The sequence below is a fragment of the Antechinus flavipes genome, chromosome 3 (genome assembly GCF_016432865.1).
Source record: "Antechinus flavipes isolate AdamAnt ecotype Samford, QLD, Australia chromosome 3, AdamAnt_v2, whole genome shotgun sequence".
NCBI classification, from domain to species: domain Eukaryota; kingdom Metazoa; phylum Chordata; class Mammalia; order Dasyuromorphia; family Dasyuridae; genus Antechinus; species Antechinus flavipes.
In genome coordinates, this window is record NC_067400.1 from 620590835 (window position 1) to 620609312 (window position 18478).

The 18478-nt window shown below is 36.2% G+C and overlaps 1 protein-coding gene across 1 annotated transcript; it reads right to left on the minus strand.

The window, feature by feature from the left end:
• Positions 1-2316: 2316 nt before the first annotated feature.
• LOC127558209 (olfactory receptor 13H1-like) lies at positions 2317-3287 on the minus strand. The gene has a single exon (XM_051991435.1). It carries the CDS (start codon positions 3250-3252, stop codon positions 2317-2319), a length of 936 nt encoding a protein of 311 aa, XP_051847395.1. The 5' UTR covers positions 3253-3287.
• Between the last annotated feature and the right edge of the window lie 15191 nt (positions 3288-18478).

Here is an 18478-nt window from a genome sequence, read left to right on the forward strand (position 1 = left end):
TAAAGAGAGAAAAAATGGAAAATACCTATATGTACCAAAATATTTATAACATTTCTTTTTATGATGGCAAAGAACTAGAAATTGAGGAGAGCCTCCATCAATTGAGAAATGGCTGAACAGACTGTTTTATATTATTGTGATGGAATACTATTATGGCATAAGAAATGATGAATAGGATGCTTTCAGAAAAACTTGGAAAGATCTACATGAACTGATTAAAAGTTAAATGAGCAGAACCTGGAGAATATTGAACACAGTAATTGCAATATTATACCATCAACTGTGAGTGACTTAGCTGTTCTCAACAATACAAAGATCCAAGAGAATTCTAAAGGACCTACTATAAAAAGTGCTATCCACTTCTAGAGAAAGAATCGATGGAATCTGAATGCATATTAAGGCATATTGTTTGTGGGTTTATTAACTTTATTATTATTGGTTTTTTGGGGGGTAGGTGGGTATTTTCTTTCAAAATAGGACAAATAGGGAAATAAGTTTTGTATCATGTATAACCTTTACCCAATTTCTTGCATTCTCAATGAGGGAGTAGGGAGGGATGGTAGGAGAGAATTTAGAACTCAAAACTGTAAAAAACAAAACGTAAAGAACCCCCAAAGCCCAAAGATTAAAACTTGTTTTTACATGTAAGTAGAAAAAAATTAAACTTTAAGAACTTAAAAGAAAATATAGGAGTTGAGAGGAAGAAAATATTAGTGAGTTCTGAAAATTTGGGGGATGGTTTCATGATTTTGGTGTGATAAGCTAAATTTTGAAAATGTAGTGTGTGTGTGTGTGTGCGTGTGTGTGCTCATTTCTCATTTAATAGGTCCAAGAACCATTATAACTATCAGACACCAAAATTTGATCAGTTTGATCACAAGGTTTGAAGATTATAGTCCATTTTTTTGGGGGGGGGGAGGGAGATTCAATTTTATTATTCTCCTTTTAGTAAGAAGCACTCATCTTGTGAATAATCAGAATAGAGGATACATGTCAACCATCTATTTCAAAATGGACCATGAACAGATGGTCCTCCTTCCTCTTATGGTGCTAGAGTCTTATTCTCCTTTACCCTGGTCAGAAGGGATGCTAACAAATAGGAACATATCCTGAAGAGGGAAGTCACAATAGTGAGGGAAATAGATTCTATGTGATATGAGGATTAGTGGAAGCTCTTGAAGATTTGCCCTGGGAAAGAGGTAATATGGGGGTAATATTCATCACTATCTAAATAATTGATACTCTATCATAAAGAAAGAAAAATTAGACATATTATGTTTGTGATCAGAAGTTAAGAAACTAGAGCTTTGGGTGGAAGTTGTGGAAATGCAGATTAACACTTTGCAACAAGATCTTCCAAAACATCAATACTCTACCAAACTGGAATGAACTGTCTTGTGAAGAAGTAAGTTCCTCCATTTGTGAAGATTTATAAAAAAGAATGGTGGCTAGAAATGCTATAGAAATGGTTTATATTTAGGCAAAGGGTGAAAGTACTGTTTCTTTTAGCTCAGATATTCTACGTCTCTGCATGGGGAATGGAGAGGACTGCTAGAAATATCCTAATATTTGAAAGACTGCCTATAGTTTCAAAAATCTAGGGTTTCCAGATACTTTTAAGGGCAGGCTCTAAGCTAAGAAGGGAGAACTGTCTGATGTGCTGACCAAATTGTCTAATGTGCTTACACTCAGGGATTGCACCTAGGTAATATGAGGACTTTTAATGTTTCAGAGAACACTCTAGGGAAAGCAAGAGGGATTAAAGTGCCAATTTTAAGAGAAGTGATAGTTGATAGTGCTTGTTTTGATAACTCCTTGAAAAGTAATCAAGGACTGTAACTTTCAAAGGCTCTGAACTATTTTCATTAAGTTGTGTTTCAAAGTGTCATGATCAGAGGTATTCTTCTAACTTCAGAATTTAGGGAATCCAGCGACTTAGGTGTCCACAATGAGTCCAGTATTAATATGGTGGTCACTCAGAGACAAGGGCTGATCTGACTGCCTAGGAAGGAGATAACTAGTCCAAGTTGCAAAGAGCACACATCAAAGCTCCTATAATCTTCAATAATCGGTTTGGACCATTGATTGTCTGCTACACATCCAGCTTGGGTGATACATCTATCTATCTATTTATCTATCTATCTAGAGATAGAGAGATTCAGTCCAAACAAACAAATCAACAAAGTGGAATAGAACAAATAATCCTGATAATTGAAGCCAACGATTGCCTTGATAACCACTATCACTTTCATTTTCAATAGTTATATTTTAACAATCTTTATTTAGGCTATTGAAAAGGGATCCAAAAATCTCTTACTAGGGGACATTCTTCTCTCCTAATAGTTTCTGTAAGGCCCCTTTCACGTCCTTGTTCCGAAGGCTATAGATAAGGGGGTTGAGCATGGGTGTAACAACGCCATAGAGCATGGCGATAATCTTGTCTCTGTCCCTGCTGGCTTTGTCCTGGGGCATCATATACATGAAAATAGCTGTACCATAGAAGATGGTTACCACAGTAAGGTGGGAGCTACAGGTAGAAAAAGCCTTCTTTCTGCCCTCAGCTGAATTCATTTTCAGCACAGCCACAAGAATACGCCCGTAGGAGGCGAGGATGAAGGCAAAGGGTGCCAGTAGAGTTAGGAAACTAGTCATCACAATCCACAATTCATAGGTTCGCAGATCATTGCAAGCTAGTTTGAGGATGGCCAGGAGTTCACAAGAGAAGTGGTTGATGATGTACCGGCCACAGAATTCTAATGGCATAGTCAGGACTGGGACCACGGTGAGAAGAAAAGCTGAGACCCAGGATGCTCCCGCCAACTGGGCACAGAGCTCGGGACCCATCCTCACAGGGTAGCGTAAAGGGTCGCCGATGGCTACGCAGCGGTCATAGGCCATGACAGCCAGCAGAAGACACTCTACGACTCCCAGGTAGAGACCCACACACATCTGGGTCCAACACTGGCCCAGGGAGATGATGGGGATCTTGACTAAACAGTTAATGATCATCTGAGGGACACTAGCAGAAGTGTAGCAGATGTCCAGGAAGGAGAGGTTGCTGAGGAAGAAATACATGGGGGTGTGGAGCCGGGAATCGTAGTGGATCAAGAAGAGAATGAGAATATTCCCCAGCAAGGTGACGAGGTAGGACACCAGCAGTAGGCAGAAAAAGATGACTTGAGCCCTGGGATATTCCGAAAGCCCAAGCAGAAGGAAATAGGTCACAGCTGTGTTATTTCTTCCATCCATCATGTTTCCTCTTTTTTTTTTTAACCACTAAATGGAAAAACAATAGAATAAGCTTCATTGGATCACAAAGTGCTTTTCTCCTATCACAAGTTGCTCTTCCCCTATTACAAGGTGCTCTTCCCCTACATTTTGTATCTTCAGACCAGATCAGATAATATGGATCATTCACTGTATAATATTTGCTAAGTCTCTGGGCTTCCATGAAAATTTTTATACATCCATAGAGTCTTCCTGAAGTGCTGAGGACAGAAAAATTTGTGGCCAATCACGTGGTGGCCATCCATGATGCCTCAAGGCCCATGGGAAAAGGGACAAAATACTTAACAAATATGGTTTTCTAATGATGGATATCCACTCCATTGCTGAGTTTTTAATTGTGAATGTTCTACCTTGGTAGGATCTGAAAAATTTTGTATTACAAAGAAAACATCTATGCTAGCCTTCACAATTATGAGCTTTTCATAGAATTAAGGGCGTCACAATGGTACAGCAATGAATACTGACTATAGTTCAGATTGTTGTTAAGTTGTTTCAGTCAGACACTACTCATGATCCCATTGGCATAGATAGCAGTGGCTTGCCATTTCCTTCTCCAGTTTCTGGGAAAAGTCAGGAGTCTCAGTTCCTAAGTGCAGTTCCATCACTAATTTGTTGTGGCTTTGGGAAAGGTATCCTAACTCTCTGGGCTGGAGTTTTATTAAACTAATAATAAAGGTACCAGTGAAATGGGTCTCCATCAGTACCTTTAGCTCTAATATTCTATGACAGATAATTCTATGTGAGCCATACCACAGCCTTCAAAGGGAGGAGCACAAATGTTATCATCATGTGGTACAGATGAGAAAACTGAAGAGGAAATTTTGCCAGTGTGGTCATGGTAGAAGTGTAGTATTTAAAATGTGCATCCTACTTATCAAAGCTGCTATCTCCTTTTCACCTTTTTCTACTTTCTCACCTGCATGTAGATAGAAATCTTCATCCACTTTGACAACAATTACAATTTAGAAGATAGAAACTTCCAACTGTCCCTTAAGTAGGATACATTGTCCCAAGTCACTGGGGTACTCCTGGTCAAATGGAGAGAATATTAGGCTTGGAGCAGGATTGAAGTTCTAGACTTAACTCATTGCTAATGTATAATATTCAACTCACCTACTCTTTCAGAGCCTCAATTTCCTCATTTGTCTGAATGCTAAATCCAGGAAGACCTGAATTCAAGTATAGTCTAAGACCCTTGATAGAGTCATCTAACACCTGTCTACCTCAGTGTACTAATTTTAAAAATGAGAATAATAATAACAACTTCTCAGAATTATTGTAAGGATCAAATAAAAATATGTAAAGCAGGGGCAGCTAAATGGCACAGTGGATGGAGTCCTGCCATGGAATTCAGGAGGACCTGAATTTAAATCTGGCCTCAGATAATTAATACTTTCTAGCTGTGTGACCCCCAGCAAGTGACTTAACCCCAATTGCCTCAATTACCCCTCCTCCCCCAATAAAATAAATAAATAAACATTTAAAAATAAAAAAGCACATTGAAAATCATTAAGGTATCATCCTCATTCACCAATATTATTGAAGATAGAATTGCATTACCTGACAGGTTTTATTTCTGTGAAGAAAAGAAAGTGAATTACAACCCTTACAATGTATAGAAATAGGCATTTTTATAACTGAATCATATTCTCCCTAGATGAGAAGCTGGAGCCGTATTTGTTGTTACAAGTTCCCCCCGACCATCACATGACCAGCTTCTCTCTCTCCCTTGATATCCTATGATGTCATCACTGATGCTTCAAAAAATGTAGAGAGTTTGTGACTGTATTAGCTCAAAGGAAAACCCAGGAGAACTGAAGGAACATTGATGCAAAAGAATCAATTTGATCATTAATCAGCAGTACCCTGTTGGATGAGTCTCATTCATGATGATCAAAGGCTCATTCTGTTTCTGGCATTTCTATCTAGCAGTCAGTGAAATGGGTCTCCATCAGTCAGAGCAAGGATGTTAATCAGAGAGGGAGGTTGTTCCATTAAACCCTGAAAGGGATTCATTTGAAAAGAAGCTTTTCCCTTGGATGAGCTTTGTGGGAAAGTCCCTGCCACTCTCTGGGCACAGCCTCATGTCTCGAGGCCACAATGTATTGAGTGCTACAAACCTAGAGTCAAGAGCCCTGAGTTCAAAACCAGCCTCAAATACTAGCCATGCAACAACAAGTCTTTGGGCCCCCATGTAAGCTTCTTTTCAGCTCTTTAGAGCTATGACCCTTTGATTCTCTAATTACAGGAAACTTGCAGGGAAGTTATGATTTGCTGGCTCAATAGAAAAATTCTCAAATAAGTAGAGCTGGGGAGCAGGATCCCCCACAGGAGAGGGAGCTCTCTGCCATGAGAAGGTGGCAAGTGTAGCTTCTATCAAGCTGAGGATGGATTCTTTAAGTATTGCTGTGTCTAATGGTAGCCATATTCTAGGGCTATAGGGGTTAGGGGAGATGAGAGAAGAACAAAATTTCATGATAGTTTTTTTGTATATTTGAAAGTGATCTAAGTTGTGCAGGGTAAATTTGTAGTTTCATGTGTGATCATCTTTTTTCATTGTGTTATGTTATGGAAATGCTGGTTTTATTCCATAAATTAAAAATATTTTTAAAAGTATAGGCACTGAGAAGTTCATTTTTGATTTTTGAACCTGATTCATAGTCCCTCATGTTAAGGGGAATTTGGATGCATCATACAACTAGAGGAGGAGATATTTCCAGCTGGATAGGAACTTCATAGATGAAAAAGGAGGAGAAAGACGTCCCAGGCACTATGATGTCTCGAGCACTAGAGATTTAGAACTTGGAGGGATCTTGTAACTCATGTAGCCAGTGTTCTTTGTTCAGAGGATTTGAATGAGGAAACTGAGGCCCATAGTTTAGGTTACACAAGGTCACACAAATAAGTGTCAGATCCAAGATTCAAATTGAAGTCCGTTGACAAGAAATCCAGGACCTTTTCTAGTATATCATGACCCTAACTATAATTTGCAGAATCATAGAAGTGGAACTTTTCCCTTGAAAACTTGAAAGTTTATATTATCTCACCTAATTGGAAAGCATTTTAGAGGTCCTATCTTTCATCAGTTTATCCACTGAAGGGTGGTCATGCTTATACTTACTCCTTGCACAAGGGACCCAGTACTTTGGAAATCTCACAGTATAGGAAGCTTTCTTCCTTATGAGGAAGACTTTTCGCCAGTTCTGCTTATTTGAGAGTTTTTCTACTGAACCAGTATCTGCTTCCCTATAAATTAGAAATTTAAGGATCAAGGTTCTAATCTCCCTGAGACTCAGTTTCCCCATCTGGAAATGAAAGTATTTGACTAGATGATTAGATTGTTGGAAGGAAACATAGATATCTTCTTATGTCGTCTTCTCATCTTACAGATTTAGAAACTGAAAGGAAGAGACTTCAATTAACTTGCCCAAAGTCATGGAGATAATAAATATCAAAAGTAGGACATGACCTGGGTCTTCATTTTCCAAACCCACTGTGCCAGTTCTGAATTCTCCTCATTAAAGTTGTGCAGAACTGCCCCAATTCTTCTTCCACCTGACAGCCCTTCAGAAAAATAGACCACTATCTGTGATTATGTGTCCCTTGGCCTTCTCCATGATCAGAGTATTTCATTCTACCAGCCAATCCTAATAGTATTTGGCTTAGAGATCCCTCATCCTCCTGCTCATTTTTCTGGATGCGCTAAAGTTACTTCTAGACCTTCTTATCAGGTGCAACAATAAATCAAACAATTCTATGGGATCATTGTGAACCAGCTAACTTAATTTAATTAAATCAGACAACTAATTCCATGTTGGGAGGATCCCATACATTTAAATCAGATTGGACCAAATGAATTGATTGATTGTCATGAATTCAAAATTTCTGAATTTGACTTTTCTTCCTTAGACTGTTTCACAGACCTGGTAATTATGGTTTTCTGGGGGGGAGTAGAAAAAAAGTAGTCAGACTTTAGATCTGTAACCCCAGTCTGACTTTCTTTGATAGTAAATGTATCTCAGGTATTAGAAGGTTAAACTTGATATTAGGAAGATTTGTGTTCTAGTCTTGTCTTGCATTTTTACTAGTTAGTTAAGAAAATTATAGCCTCTTTGAGTTTCAATTTTTCTCACCTATAAAATTGCCATAATAGGGTTAGTACAAAGTACAAATGAAACAGTCAATGTGAGCAAACTTGAAGTCTTAATTTGACCACTGTCTTGTACGTTTGAAGTCAAATCACTTTATTTCTCTAGTTTCTTTGAAGGGAGGATCGAAGTGAGTAGTTTTCAAAGATATAGCCCAGAGCTAACCTTCTGGGAACTACATTTTTAGGTATTTCCCGGGACTGATATTCTGACACTACCATACTATCTTGCATCTGATCTATTTCTAACTGTATATCACTGTACAAATGTCGAATCTCCCCAAGATTCACTTTCCTCATCTGGAAAAGATGGCTTATGAAATTGCCTCCATGGTCTCATAGTTATAGATTTTAAAGATTTGACATTCTATGTTCCAGATGTGCTGTAGTGAATAGATCCCTTTACATGGAGCCAGGAAGACTTCACTTTGCATATTGATTCAGACACTTATTGGCTATATGACCCTCAATAGATTACTCAGTTTCTTTATAAAATGGGTATACTGTTTGCACCTCCCAGAGGTGTATGATAATAAAATGAAATGATGGATGTAAAGTGCTTTGTAAATCTCAAGGTGCTATATAAATAATATTCGGCATTATTATTATTCTAAAATAACACTATGATAATTTTTGTCCTAACATTTTATGTTCTAAGACATCTTTCACCTGTGATATTTTGTTGTTTTTTGAAGATAAATCCCCCAACATATCTACCTGTCTAATTCATAACTTTCCCTATTGCATGTGCATCCCTAGCCATTTATAGCCTTTCCCACTTCCCAGTCTTTCACTCCTTACTCCTCGGATTTGCCTAGTTGTTCAGAATGAGGGAAGTGGGTGTATGGAGGAGAAAGAAATTCTGAAAGTTGGCCTGTTTTCATATCCTTCTCCCTTACCTCTGATCCATAAATCTGTTCTTTACCAAGTCCCCCATGAACATACACCCAGAGCAGAAAGTCTTCTCCAAGGATGTCTAGCCCATCTTTCCCAGTATCATAAGAAGTGATGTCAAGGAAATAGAAACAAGTGAGACTCAGTCTTCTAAATGTACAGAAGCTTGAAAAGTTGGATTTCCTGACATCCTCAAAGCCAAGATCTCCCTCTTTCTCTCTGGCTGCTCTTTTCTAATTCTTGACACAGTGACAGAGGAATCCCCTTAACAATGGAGAGCTGACACCAGGAATGATCCAAAAGGAGGATAATAATTAGAGGAGGAAAAATTAGCCTTTACCTTTTCTTTTTACTTCCTTGAGGGACTTCAAGGTCCTCCAAGGGACAGAGTGCTCATTAAAATAAAATATGCTGAAAATAGCTTGGGAATCAGAAGTAAACTTTCTGATTCGTTTAGAGTTATTAATGGAAAGTTTGTCAAGTCGAAGTTATTGAATCCACTCAGAAAATTGACTCAACTACAGGGAAAAACACCTTATAACAATTGGTGTGTGTGTGTGTGTGTGTGTGTGTGTGACACAGACACACACAGAGAGACAGAGACTGAAGCACAGAAAATAACAGAGACACAGACTGAGACAGAAATAAAAAGACACAGACACACACACAGAGTGGCGAAGGGATGAACAGACAAATAGGAAGGGCGAAGTCATACCATAGGTAAACAGGCCCTTGCTATGAGGAATTCAATCAGAATATTTAATTACAGAGTTGGAATGGTCCTCAGAACACAGAATGTCAGCTGGGAAGAGTTTCTAATGACTTTCTGGTCCACAGTTCTCATTTTATTTAAAACATTCTTAGAATTTTATCTCTCATTAACATAATATTCATGTTTTGATTCTCTACCTATTGTTCAGTGCCCAACATGAATGTCACTTTCTCCAGGAAGGATTTTCTACTTTCCTCCATTCTTCCTCTACCTTAGGGAGTATCTTCCCCTTTCAACCTCACTTAGAACTATTTCTGGCACCTTTCTCAGAACATTTTAGGGCAATCTTGTTAGCTGTCAATCTCTCTTATACTTGTATTCCTCATTTGTAAGACAGGAATAAGATTATGTATGACATATATTGCATTGGACTATATGAGAGTCTAATAAAATAAGAGACAAAACACTTTTCAAATTATAGAGTGCTATAAACATTTCATGTTGTCATGATTATTATTGTTATGAACCCTAGAACAATGGCAGCTATTCATCTGTTCTTTTAGTATATAGAACAAATATTGTTGCCATTTTAGAGATGAAGATAGATAGGTCTTATCCTCACTGAAATTGAGGAGTTTGCTAGGTGACAGACAGAACTGTACTCTGAAAAGAAAGAAAGATTTTCATCTTGTTTGTCCACTTTAGGACTCCGATGATAATAACAGTTGGCATTTTGGTGGCATTTTACAATTTTCAAAATGTTTTTACTTTGATTATCTCATTTAATCCTGTCATAAAACAAACAAACCAAACAAAACTTTACAGATAAAAAATCTGAGATGAAGAGAAATAGAGTAGTGGCTAATAAAAGTGATTGTCTTTTTATTTGCTTTTGCAAAATTTATTCTACTTTTGTATTTTTATTATATATCATTAATTCATTAAGAATCTCTGATACTTGGATAAGATTCTCTAATAGATGTTCTAAATTTGTTTTAGATTTTTAAAATTGAAATGTCTGCTTTCTGATCTAATTACCATTCTCATATTTTCTTTTTTCATTTTCATTTTTTTAAGAGACAATATAGTTTAAATGACTTGTCCAGGATCATACCGCTGGCAAATGTCTGAGGCTTGATTTGTTCTCAGTACTCCAGTATCCATTGTGTCACCTAATATTTCTTTTCAAGTTTGAACTTTTAAACCATTCTGGAATTTCTTATTTACCTGTAATCTCTCGAACGGGAAGAATTCTCTTCTTTATTTGGAGTTTTTGACTTATTTTTCTTTGAGCTGTAACATTAACTCATTGTGTTATGGCCTTTCAAACATTCATTTTTTATTTCAATAAATTTGAATCTCATTGTAGACTTATTTTGAGAGGAGTTAGGGTTAAATCTAGTCCTTAATCTTTTTTTACTAATTGTCTCAGACTTCTGTTAATGTCAAGTGTTAATAATTTATTCAAAAGGACTATTCAAATGTTATTTTGATCTCTTTGGAACAAAAGACTAGTAGTGATTTTATTAGGTTAAAAGGTATGGACCATTTAATGCTTTTTGAACATAGCTCTAAATTGCTCTTTAAAATAGCTGGATCAGTTTACAACTCCACCAATGATGCATTGGTATACCTATTTTCCATACTAGCATTCTAATAATTATCATTTTTCTCTTTTATTATCTTTGCCAATCTGATCGATTTAAGGTAGAAACTCAAAGTTGCTTTAATTTATATTTCTCTAAGGATTAGTGATTTGTAAATTTTTTTCATATAGTTGTTGATAGCTAAGTGTTTTTCCTTTGAAATATACCTATTCGTATTTCAAATTTTCAAAATTGTCCATTTGATCTTCTGTGATCTTATCTCTCACTTTTAAAAAAATTTTATTTAAAACTTAAATACAAAAGAAAAAAGAAAAAAAATTGCCATATGCACAGCAGAACATGAAACAGCAAATTTGTTTCAAGAAAGCTTATATAATAAATACTACACATTGAATTCGGAGCTTTCCACCTTTTCTTTGCTTCCTTGTAGGTTTTCATTTATTCTTTGTTGTGCACTTTTTACTGTATTCCTTATTTCCCCTATTTTTCTCCCCACTTTACCCAAGAAGGCTAAAAGTAAGTATGGATATGTGTGTATAAATATACATATATATATATGTGTGTGTGTATACATATATACATATATGCATACATAGAAATCTATAATTATGCACATACACATTTATATCTATATATCTATGTAAGACTATATAATGCTTATTTGTCCTCTTGTTTCTCTGAAAGTGGATAATATCATCTTTCATAAGTCCAGGTCTTTCTATTTTTCTAAAACCACTAACATTTTTTCCTATTCTACAGCAATATTAAAACTTTATACTACCAAGTTATTTTAAATCATCTAAAACAATATTGATTAATTTCACTGCTAGATAGTGTGGTTTCCCTATTCTCTGCCTCTCTTATTTATTTATAAATTTAGAAAACATTTATACAAATATATGCTTTATACATATATGTATATATTTATATACACATATAGGTATGCCATACTATATACATAAACATACATATATATACATAAACATATATATATATATACATAAACATATATATATATATATAGTTCCCTCTTTATTCCATTTCTGATGTCAGTAGAATTCCAGAAGCTCTCCTCCCCCACATAATTTCTGTGTCAGTTATTTGCTCTTGCACCTTATTCATAGATCATGATTCCTCTTTTTGCCTTTTCTGACGTTCTACTCTTTAAAATCACATTATTCTTATCTCTACTCCAATCTTTCTTTCAAACTAGCCAATTACTGAGATGCCTGGAGAGACTTCCATGAACTGAAGCTAAGTGAAGTGAGCAAAACCAGGAGATCATTTTGCACAGCAATGACAAGATTATGTGATGATCAGTTTTGATGGACCTGATGATTCAAGCCAGTTCCAATGGTCTTGTGATGAGGAGAGCCATCTACACTGGGAGTGAGAACTGGGTATGGATCACAAAATAGTATTTTCATTTTATTGTGGTTCTTTGCTTGCATTTTGTTTTCTTTCTCGTTTTTTTCCTTTTTGATCTGATTTTTCTTGTGTAGCATGATAATTGTAGAAATATAAATAGAAGAATGGCACATGTTTAACATATATATGATTACTTGCTGTCTGGGGCAGGGAGTGGGGGAAAGGGAGGGAAAAATTTGGAACCCAACGTTTTCCAAGGATGAATATTGAAAATTAATCTATGCATATATTTTGTAAATAAAAAGCTTCAATTAAAAAAAAAAACTAACCAATTACTAATGAAAATTTTAGACAAATGGTTTACATTTTCACATCTAAAATATAAAGTTTGTACTTGTTAAGCCCTTTGAAATTATTCTTTGTTGTTTACCTTATATTTTTCTTGGATCTTATATGTCAAATTGTCTATTAAGTTCAGGTCTTTTTTCAACATAATCCTGAAAGTCTGGCAATTCATTGATTATTTATTTTTTGTTCAGGATTATGCTTAATTTTGTTGGGTATGCTATTTTCAGCCACAATCTTAGTTCTTTTGTCTTTTAATGTAGTTGCTGCTAGGTCTTGTATAATTCTAATTGTAGCTTCTCCATATTTGAATTTTTTTCTGTTATGACTTTTAATATTTTTACCCAGAGATTTGGGAATCTGACTATGATGTATTGTACATTTTCCTTGTAGAATTCCTTTCAGGTGGTGATTGTGGATTTTTAAAAATTTCTACTTTATTGTTCTAACACTTCAGGACAATTTTCTTAAATTATTTCTTGTGTTATTGTTTCAAGATTCTTTAAAAAAAAGTCATAGCTTACAAATAGTCCAATTATTCTTTTGTTTTCTTTTCTTGATCTGTTCTCCAGATCAGTTGATTTTCTTATGAGGTGTTTCACATTCTCTTATATTTTTTCATTCTTTATATTTTATTTTATTATTTCTTGGTCTCTTATAACTTCATTGTTTTCCCCTTGCCCAATTTTAATTTTTAAGGAATCATTTTCTTCCTTAAGATTCTGAATCTCTTTTTCTAGATGATTGACTTTCTTTTCCTAATCTTGTTTTTCATGGATTCTTCTTTCTTAGTTTCTTTCAATGGATTTTTAAAGTCCTTTTTTGAGTTCTTCTATGAATTTTTTTTGGGAAGGTAACCATTAACATCACTTTTTTTGGGTCAGGAGTGGATTTTTTGCATAAGTATCCTTCTTTGAAGATGAACATTGGTCTTCCCTACTTTTAGAATATTTATAGTATATAGTATAGTATTCTGTGATTGGGGTCGTTCTCCTTTCTCTGCTCGTCTTTCTTTTTTATTCATAGGAGATTGTTAATGTAATAATCACCTCTAATCCTGGGGCATAGAAGATGATGACTTTCACCTCAAGTCCTCTTTCAGTTCTCTCTTCTGGCCTGGAACCCCAAACTAAGACCTCTGCCTTCCTGTAAGTGCCTACAACCAGCAATGTTCCTGTCTCACTGCTTCTATATTCACTGGATGTGTTTTGGTTCCTTCTTGCCCAGGACAGAGTCTCAGCAGCACAGTTAGATCTGGCATTTCCTATCCACAGAGGTTTCCTTACTCTTCCCAGACTCACATGCTTGACTCTCTACACTGTCTGGAAAGTGAAAATCCTTGTGGCTGGGCTAAAGTTAGTTCCAGGGCTCCCTGCTTGCTATTTCAGTGGAACTAACCTAGAGCTGTTTACTCTTCACATGGGGGAAATCTCCATCTTGATATCTTTCTTTGCATCTTCTCAGATTGTTCTGGGAAGAGCACCATTTTGTTCCAACTCTTATTTGTTTTTATTTTTCTACATTCACACCAAGGCACTATTTTGTTTTGTTTGTTGGGGAAATCTGGAGAGCTTGGAATTTCCTGATGTACTCTGACATCTTCCCAGAATCCTCTCCTTATCTAACTCTTATTTGGTCCTAAATGCTTCCCTATCTATGGATCCAAAAGGCAATTTCTTTATCAGTCTTCTAATTTGTTTATGATATCATTTTTTGGGGGGAGGAGGCTAAATCATGTCTATCCCTTTGGAACTTATATTGGTATATTGTGAGATATTAGATTATATCTAATTTCTGCTAGGTTGCTTTCCAGTTTTGCCAGTAGTTTTTCTCTACTAGTGGGTCCTGAACTTAACATAAACTCAGCAAGTTTATTTGAGTTTTTGTATTTGAGTTTATCACCACCATGTTATTATGTATATTTTGTTTATTTTGTATATTTGCATATCTTTGTATCTTTGTATATTTTGTGTTTCCAGTTTATTCAATAGATCAATCTTTTCATATAATTGTAGGCACTGGAGTTACAACTGTAATTCTATACATTTTGATCTGCTTTACATCACACTTACTTTAATAGCCTCTCCCACAGAGACTTGAGATGCTGTTACTGTATCTTAAAGAGGTAATAAGGCACAGTAGTAAGATGGTGATGTTCTGGGTTCTGTGTTGTGATCCATGGAATGAATTCTGTCTCAGCCTCCGAGAGCTTCTAGTGCACTTCTCCTTTCTGGCCCTGACAGCTTTTCCTTATATGTTCTACACTGAGTACACACCAATCATTATATCACTAGGAAACCATGATTTGTTGTAGGATTAAATCAATGCTAAACTAGATTTAACCATTATTTCCTCAATTCTACTTAGCACCTTGTAAGAATCCTAACAGTAATCTATGGACTTAATTGTCTTAATTTAAAACTTTGGAGCATTTTCTTATTATTTTGGAAAATGTAATCAATTAAAACTTGTAATTTTATTTTCCTGGAAGATCCATGATCCTTGTTACCTTTGTTTATGCCTTTAATCCAGCTTGGGACCTTGTTATTCCATCAAAACTTCTCTCTCTAGAGTTTCTAATGATCTCTTAGTTCCCAGATCCAGTAGCCTTTACTCAGTGCTCAGCCTGCTTGACATCTGCAGCCTTTATTGCTGTTGATCACTTTCTCTTTTATACTCAGTTTACTTTTTTGACACTGTTCTCTCCTGTTTCTCCTCCTACCTACTAACTATCCCTTTTTTAGTTCCCATTGCTGGATCTTTATTCATATAGGCTCTGTCTTGGGCATTCTCTTCATTTCTCTCTCTTACTTTAATTGATGGTTTCATCAATTCCCATGGTTTCAATGATCATTTTTATTCTGATAATTCTCAAGTCTACTTATCCAGCCCTAATCACTCTCTTGCCCTGTAGTCTTTCATCATCAATTGCCTTTTTGATGTCTCAAACTGGATGTTTCATAGGTATCTTAAATTCAACATGTCTAAAATTGAATTCATTATCTTTCCCTCTAAATCTTCTACTCTTCCTGACTTGCCTATTGTTTTCTGGGGCATCATCACTTTTCCAAGCACCCAAACTTTAAAACCTCAGTTGTTATTTGTGGAAGACTTAAGAGGAATCATGGTAAACTGCCTTGGCCTATCATGTGGAAAAGGGATGAAGCTTGATCTGTTTGGCTTCAGGAGGCAGAAAGAGGAACAATGAAAAAAAAATGCTTGCAGAGAGGTAGATATGGATCTCATGTAATGAAAACATTCTTACTGGGTATGATGTATCAAGGTGTCAGTCAATAATATCTCTTAAGCACCTACTATGTACCAGGGCATAGCATGTAGTGGATAGAAATGAGCTTGGAGTCAGGAGGATCAGGGTTCATTTGCAGCTTCAGATATTTAGTATCATTGTGACTCTGGGCAAGTAAACTGATTCAGAGAAGTAGATGGCAAATCAGTCTAGTATTTTTGCCGAGAAAATCCTAAATGAAGTCACAAAGAGTTAGACATGATTGAAAAGACTGAACGATAGCAACATTATGTATCAGGAACTATGATAAGTGTGCTTCTGAGATGCTTTCCAGTTCTGAGCTGGGTGTTGATGAGAACTTTCCTGGTCCATGAAAGTGGTAAGAATATATTATATAATTTAGATGGAGACGGACCATCTGACAGACCATCTGGGTCTTCTCTGTGTCTTTGGTAAATATATAACCCGGGATCAAGCCCATCAGTTTCTAAGGGATTCCTTGATTGCTGCCTTTGTAGAGAACAAAAAGAGCGCCATGGACGGACACTTATTCCTTCATTTGCCTATTTTGAAAAAGAGTATTGGGCTAGGATTTTAACTGTCTACTATATTCCATAGATTTGTAGTCTATAGCTATGATGTTCTTCTAGGAAATCCACAATCAAAGTCAGTTTCCCTGGTACCTTCCAAGGGCAGGGTAGTAGTTTTTTCTAACTAATCTCAGTTCCCTCTCACCAACCTTGAGTAGGAGATCAACATGTTTAAGCAAATAGTACAAAGAAATTGGGGAAATGATACAGATTAGAGTAGATAATAAAATAACCAAGAACAAATGAGTTCTTCAAAATCTCAGCTCAACCAAGAGGAGATCTCACTGGGTAAGTCTACTCTAAGCAGTTTGGGGGGTTGCAGGCACTGGAATACAAAGGACATGGGGAGACTCCCTTTATATATGTGACATTGGGGTCTCTCATTCTCTATGTAGAAATTTCTGCAATTTGTCACACTTACTTCTCTAACTTTTTTTTCTCTCTTTTTCTTTCCTAGTATCTTTATACCTTCCTAGTGTCTCAGGGTCTGTCAGCCAGTCAGGAATTGTGTAGTCAGTGCAGAATATTACTGTGCTGTCTTTCAAGGATAGGGCTTTTTTTTTTTAAACTTTTTATTTTCAAAACATATGCATAGATTATTTTCAACATTCACCTTCACAAAATCTTGCATCCCAAGGTTTTTTCCCCCTCTCTTTCCCCAACCCCCTCTCCTAGATAGCAAATAATCCAACAATAAACATGTATAATTCTTTCACACATATTTCCACAATTATCATGCTGCACAAGAAAAATTAGGTCAAAAGGGGAAAAAATGAGAAAGAAAAAAAAACAAACAAAGAATAACAAAAAAGTAAAAATACTGTGTTGTGATCCATACTCAATCCCCACAGTCCCCTATTGTTGTTGATGGCTCTCTCTATCATAAGATCTTTGGAAATGGCCTGAATCGCCTTACTGCTGAAAAGAGCTGCAGCCATCAGAATTGATCATTTTATTTATTTATTTTTATTTTTTATTTTTTTTTATTTTAAAATTTTATTATTATTATTTGTTATAACTTTTTATTGACAGAACCCATGCCAGGGTAATTTTTACAGCATTATCCCTTGCACTCACTTCTGTTCCAACTTTTCCCCTCTCTCCTTCCACCCCCTCCCCCAGATGGCAAGCAGTCCTATACAAGTTAAATATGTCACAGTGTATCCTAGATACAATATGTGTGTAGAACTGAACAGTTCTCTTGTTGCACAGGAAGAATTAGATTCAGAAGGTAAAAATAACCTGTGAAGAAAGACAAAAATGCACACAGTTTACATTCATTTCCCAGTGTTCTTTCTTTGGGTGTAGCTGCTTCTGTCCATCCTTGACCAGAATTGATCATTTTATAATCTTGCTGTTTCTATGTACAATGTTCTCCTGGTTCTACTCACTTCAGTCAGTGTGAAAGTCTCTCCAGACCTCTCTGAAATCATCCTGCTGATCATTTCTTATAAAACAATAATATTCCACAACGTTCATATACCATACCTTATTCAATCATTCCCCAACAGATGAACATCTATTTACTTTCCAGTCCTTGCCACTGCAAAAAAGGCTTCTACAAACATTTTTCACATGTGGGTCCTTTTCCCTTTTTTTTGTGATCTCTTTGGGATAACGGCTCAGTAGAGACACTAAGATTCCAAATGTGGAACTGAAAATTATCTAGGATAACTCTTTATTATTCTCACTTAGAAGTGAAGTCTAATTAAAGTGAATATTGCCTGCCAACACAGGTGTATGGTTCAGTGGATAGAAGACTCTGATTTCTTTCTTTGTGAAAGAAGACTCAAGTTTGAATCCTATGTCACACACTTAGCAGTTCTGTGGTCCTGGGCAACTTACTGAATCAGAACCTTCTTCTGATGCTTCCCCACTCTCCTGCAGGTCTCCACCACCTCACATTTATCTATTACAACCAGCTGCTTACACGCTCTTCCTAAAGTAGTTGTCTAAACATTTCACGTTCCCCTTTGCAATGACTCCCTTTTGCCTCCAGGATCAAATATGAAATTATCTGACAACTTTACAACTTGTACTCCCTGCTAAATCCCCTGAGCTTTTCACTCATTATTTTTCCTTCTGCCCCAAAAATATCCTGGATATTCAGAAATACTGGCTCCTTTCCCATTTCTGGAACGAGAAACTCCACCTTGCGCCTGAGAATTTTCTGTTAACTGTTCCTCACCCCTGGAGTGTTCTCCTTCCTCACCTTTATCTTTTGGCTTTCTTTGAATCCCAGCTAAGATGTTGCCTTCTGCAAGAAACCTTGCCAAATGA

Bases quoted from the DNA above. Each gene is read 5' to 3' on its own strand.
- LOC127558209 (XM_051991435.1), bottom strand. From the start codon at position 3,252: ATGATGGATGGAAGAAATAACACAGCTGTGACCTATTTCCTTCTGCTT.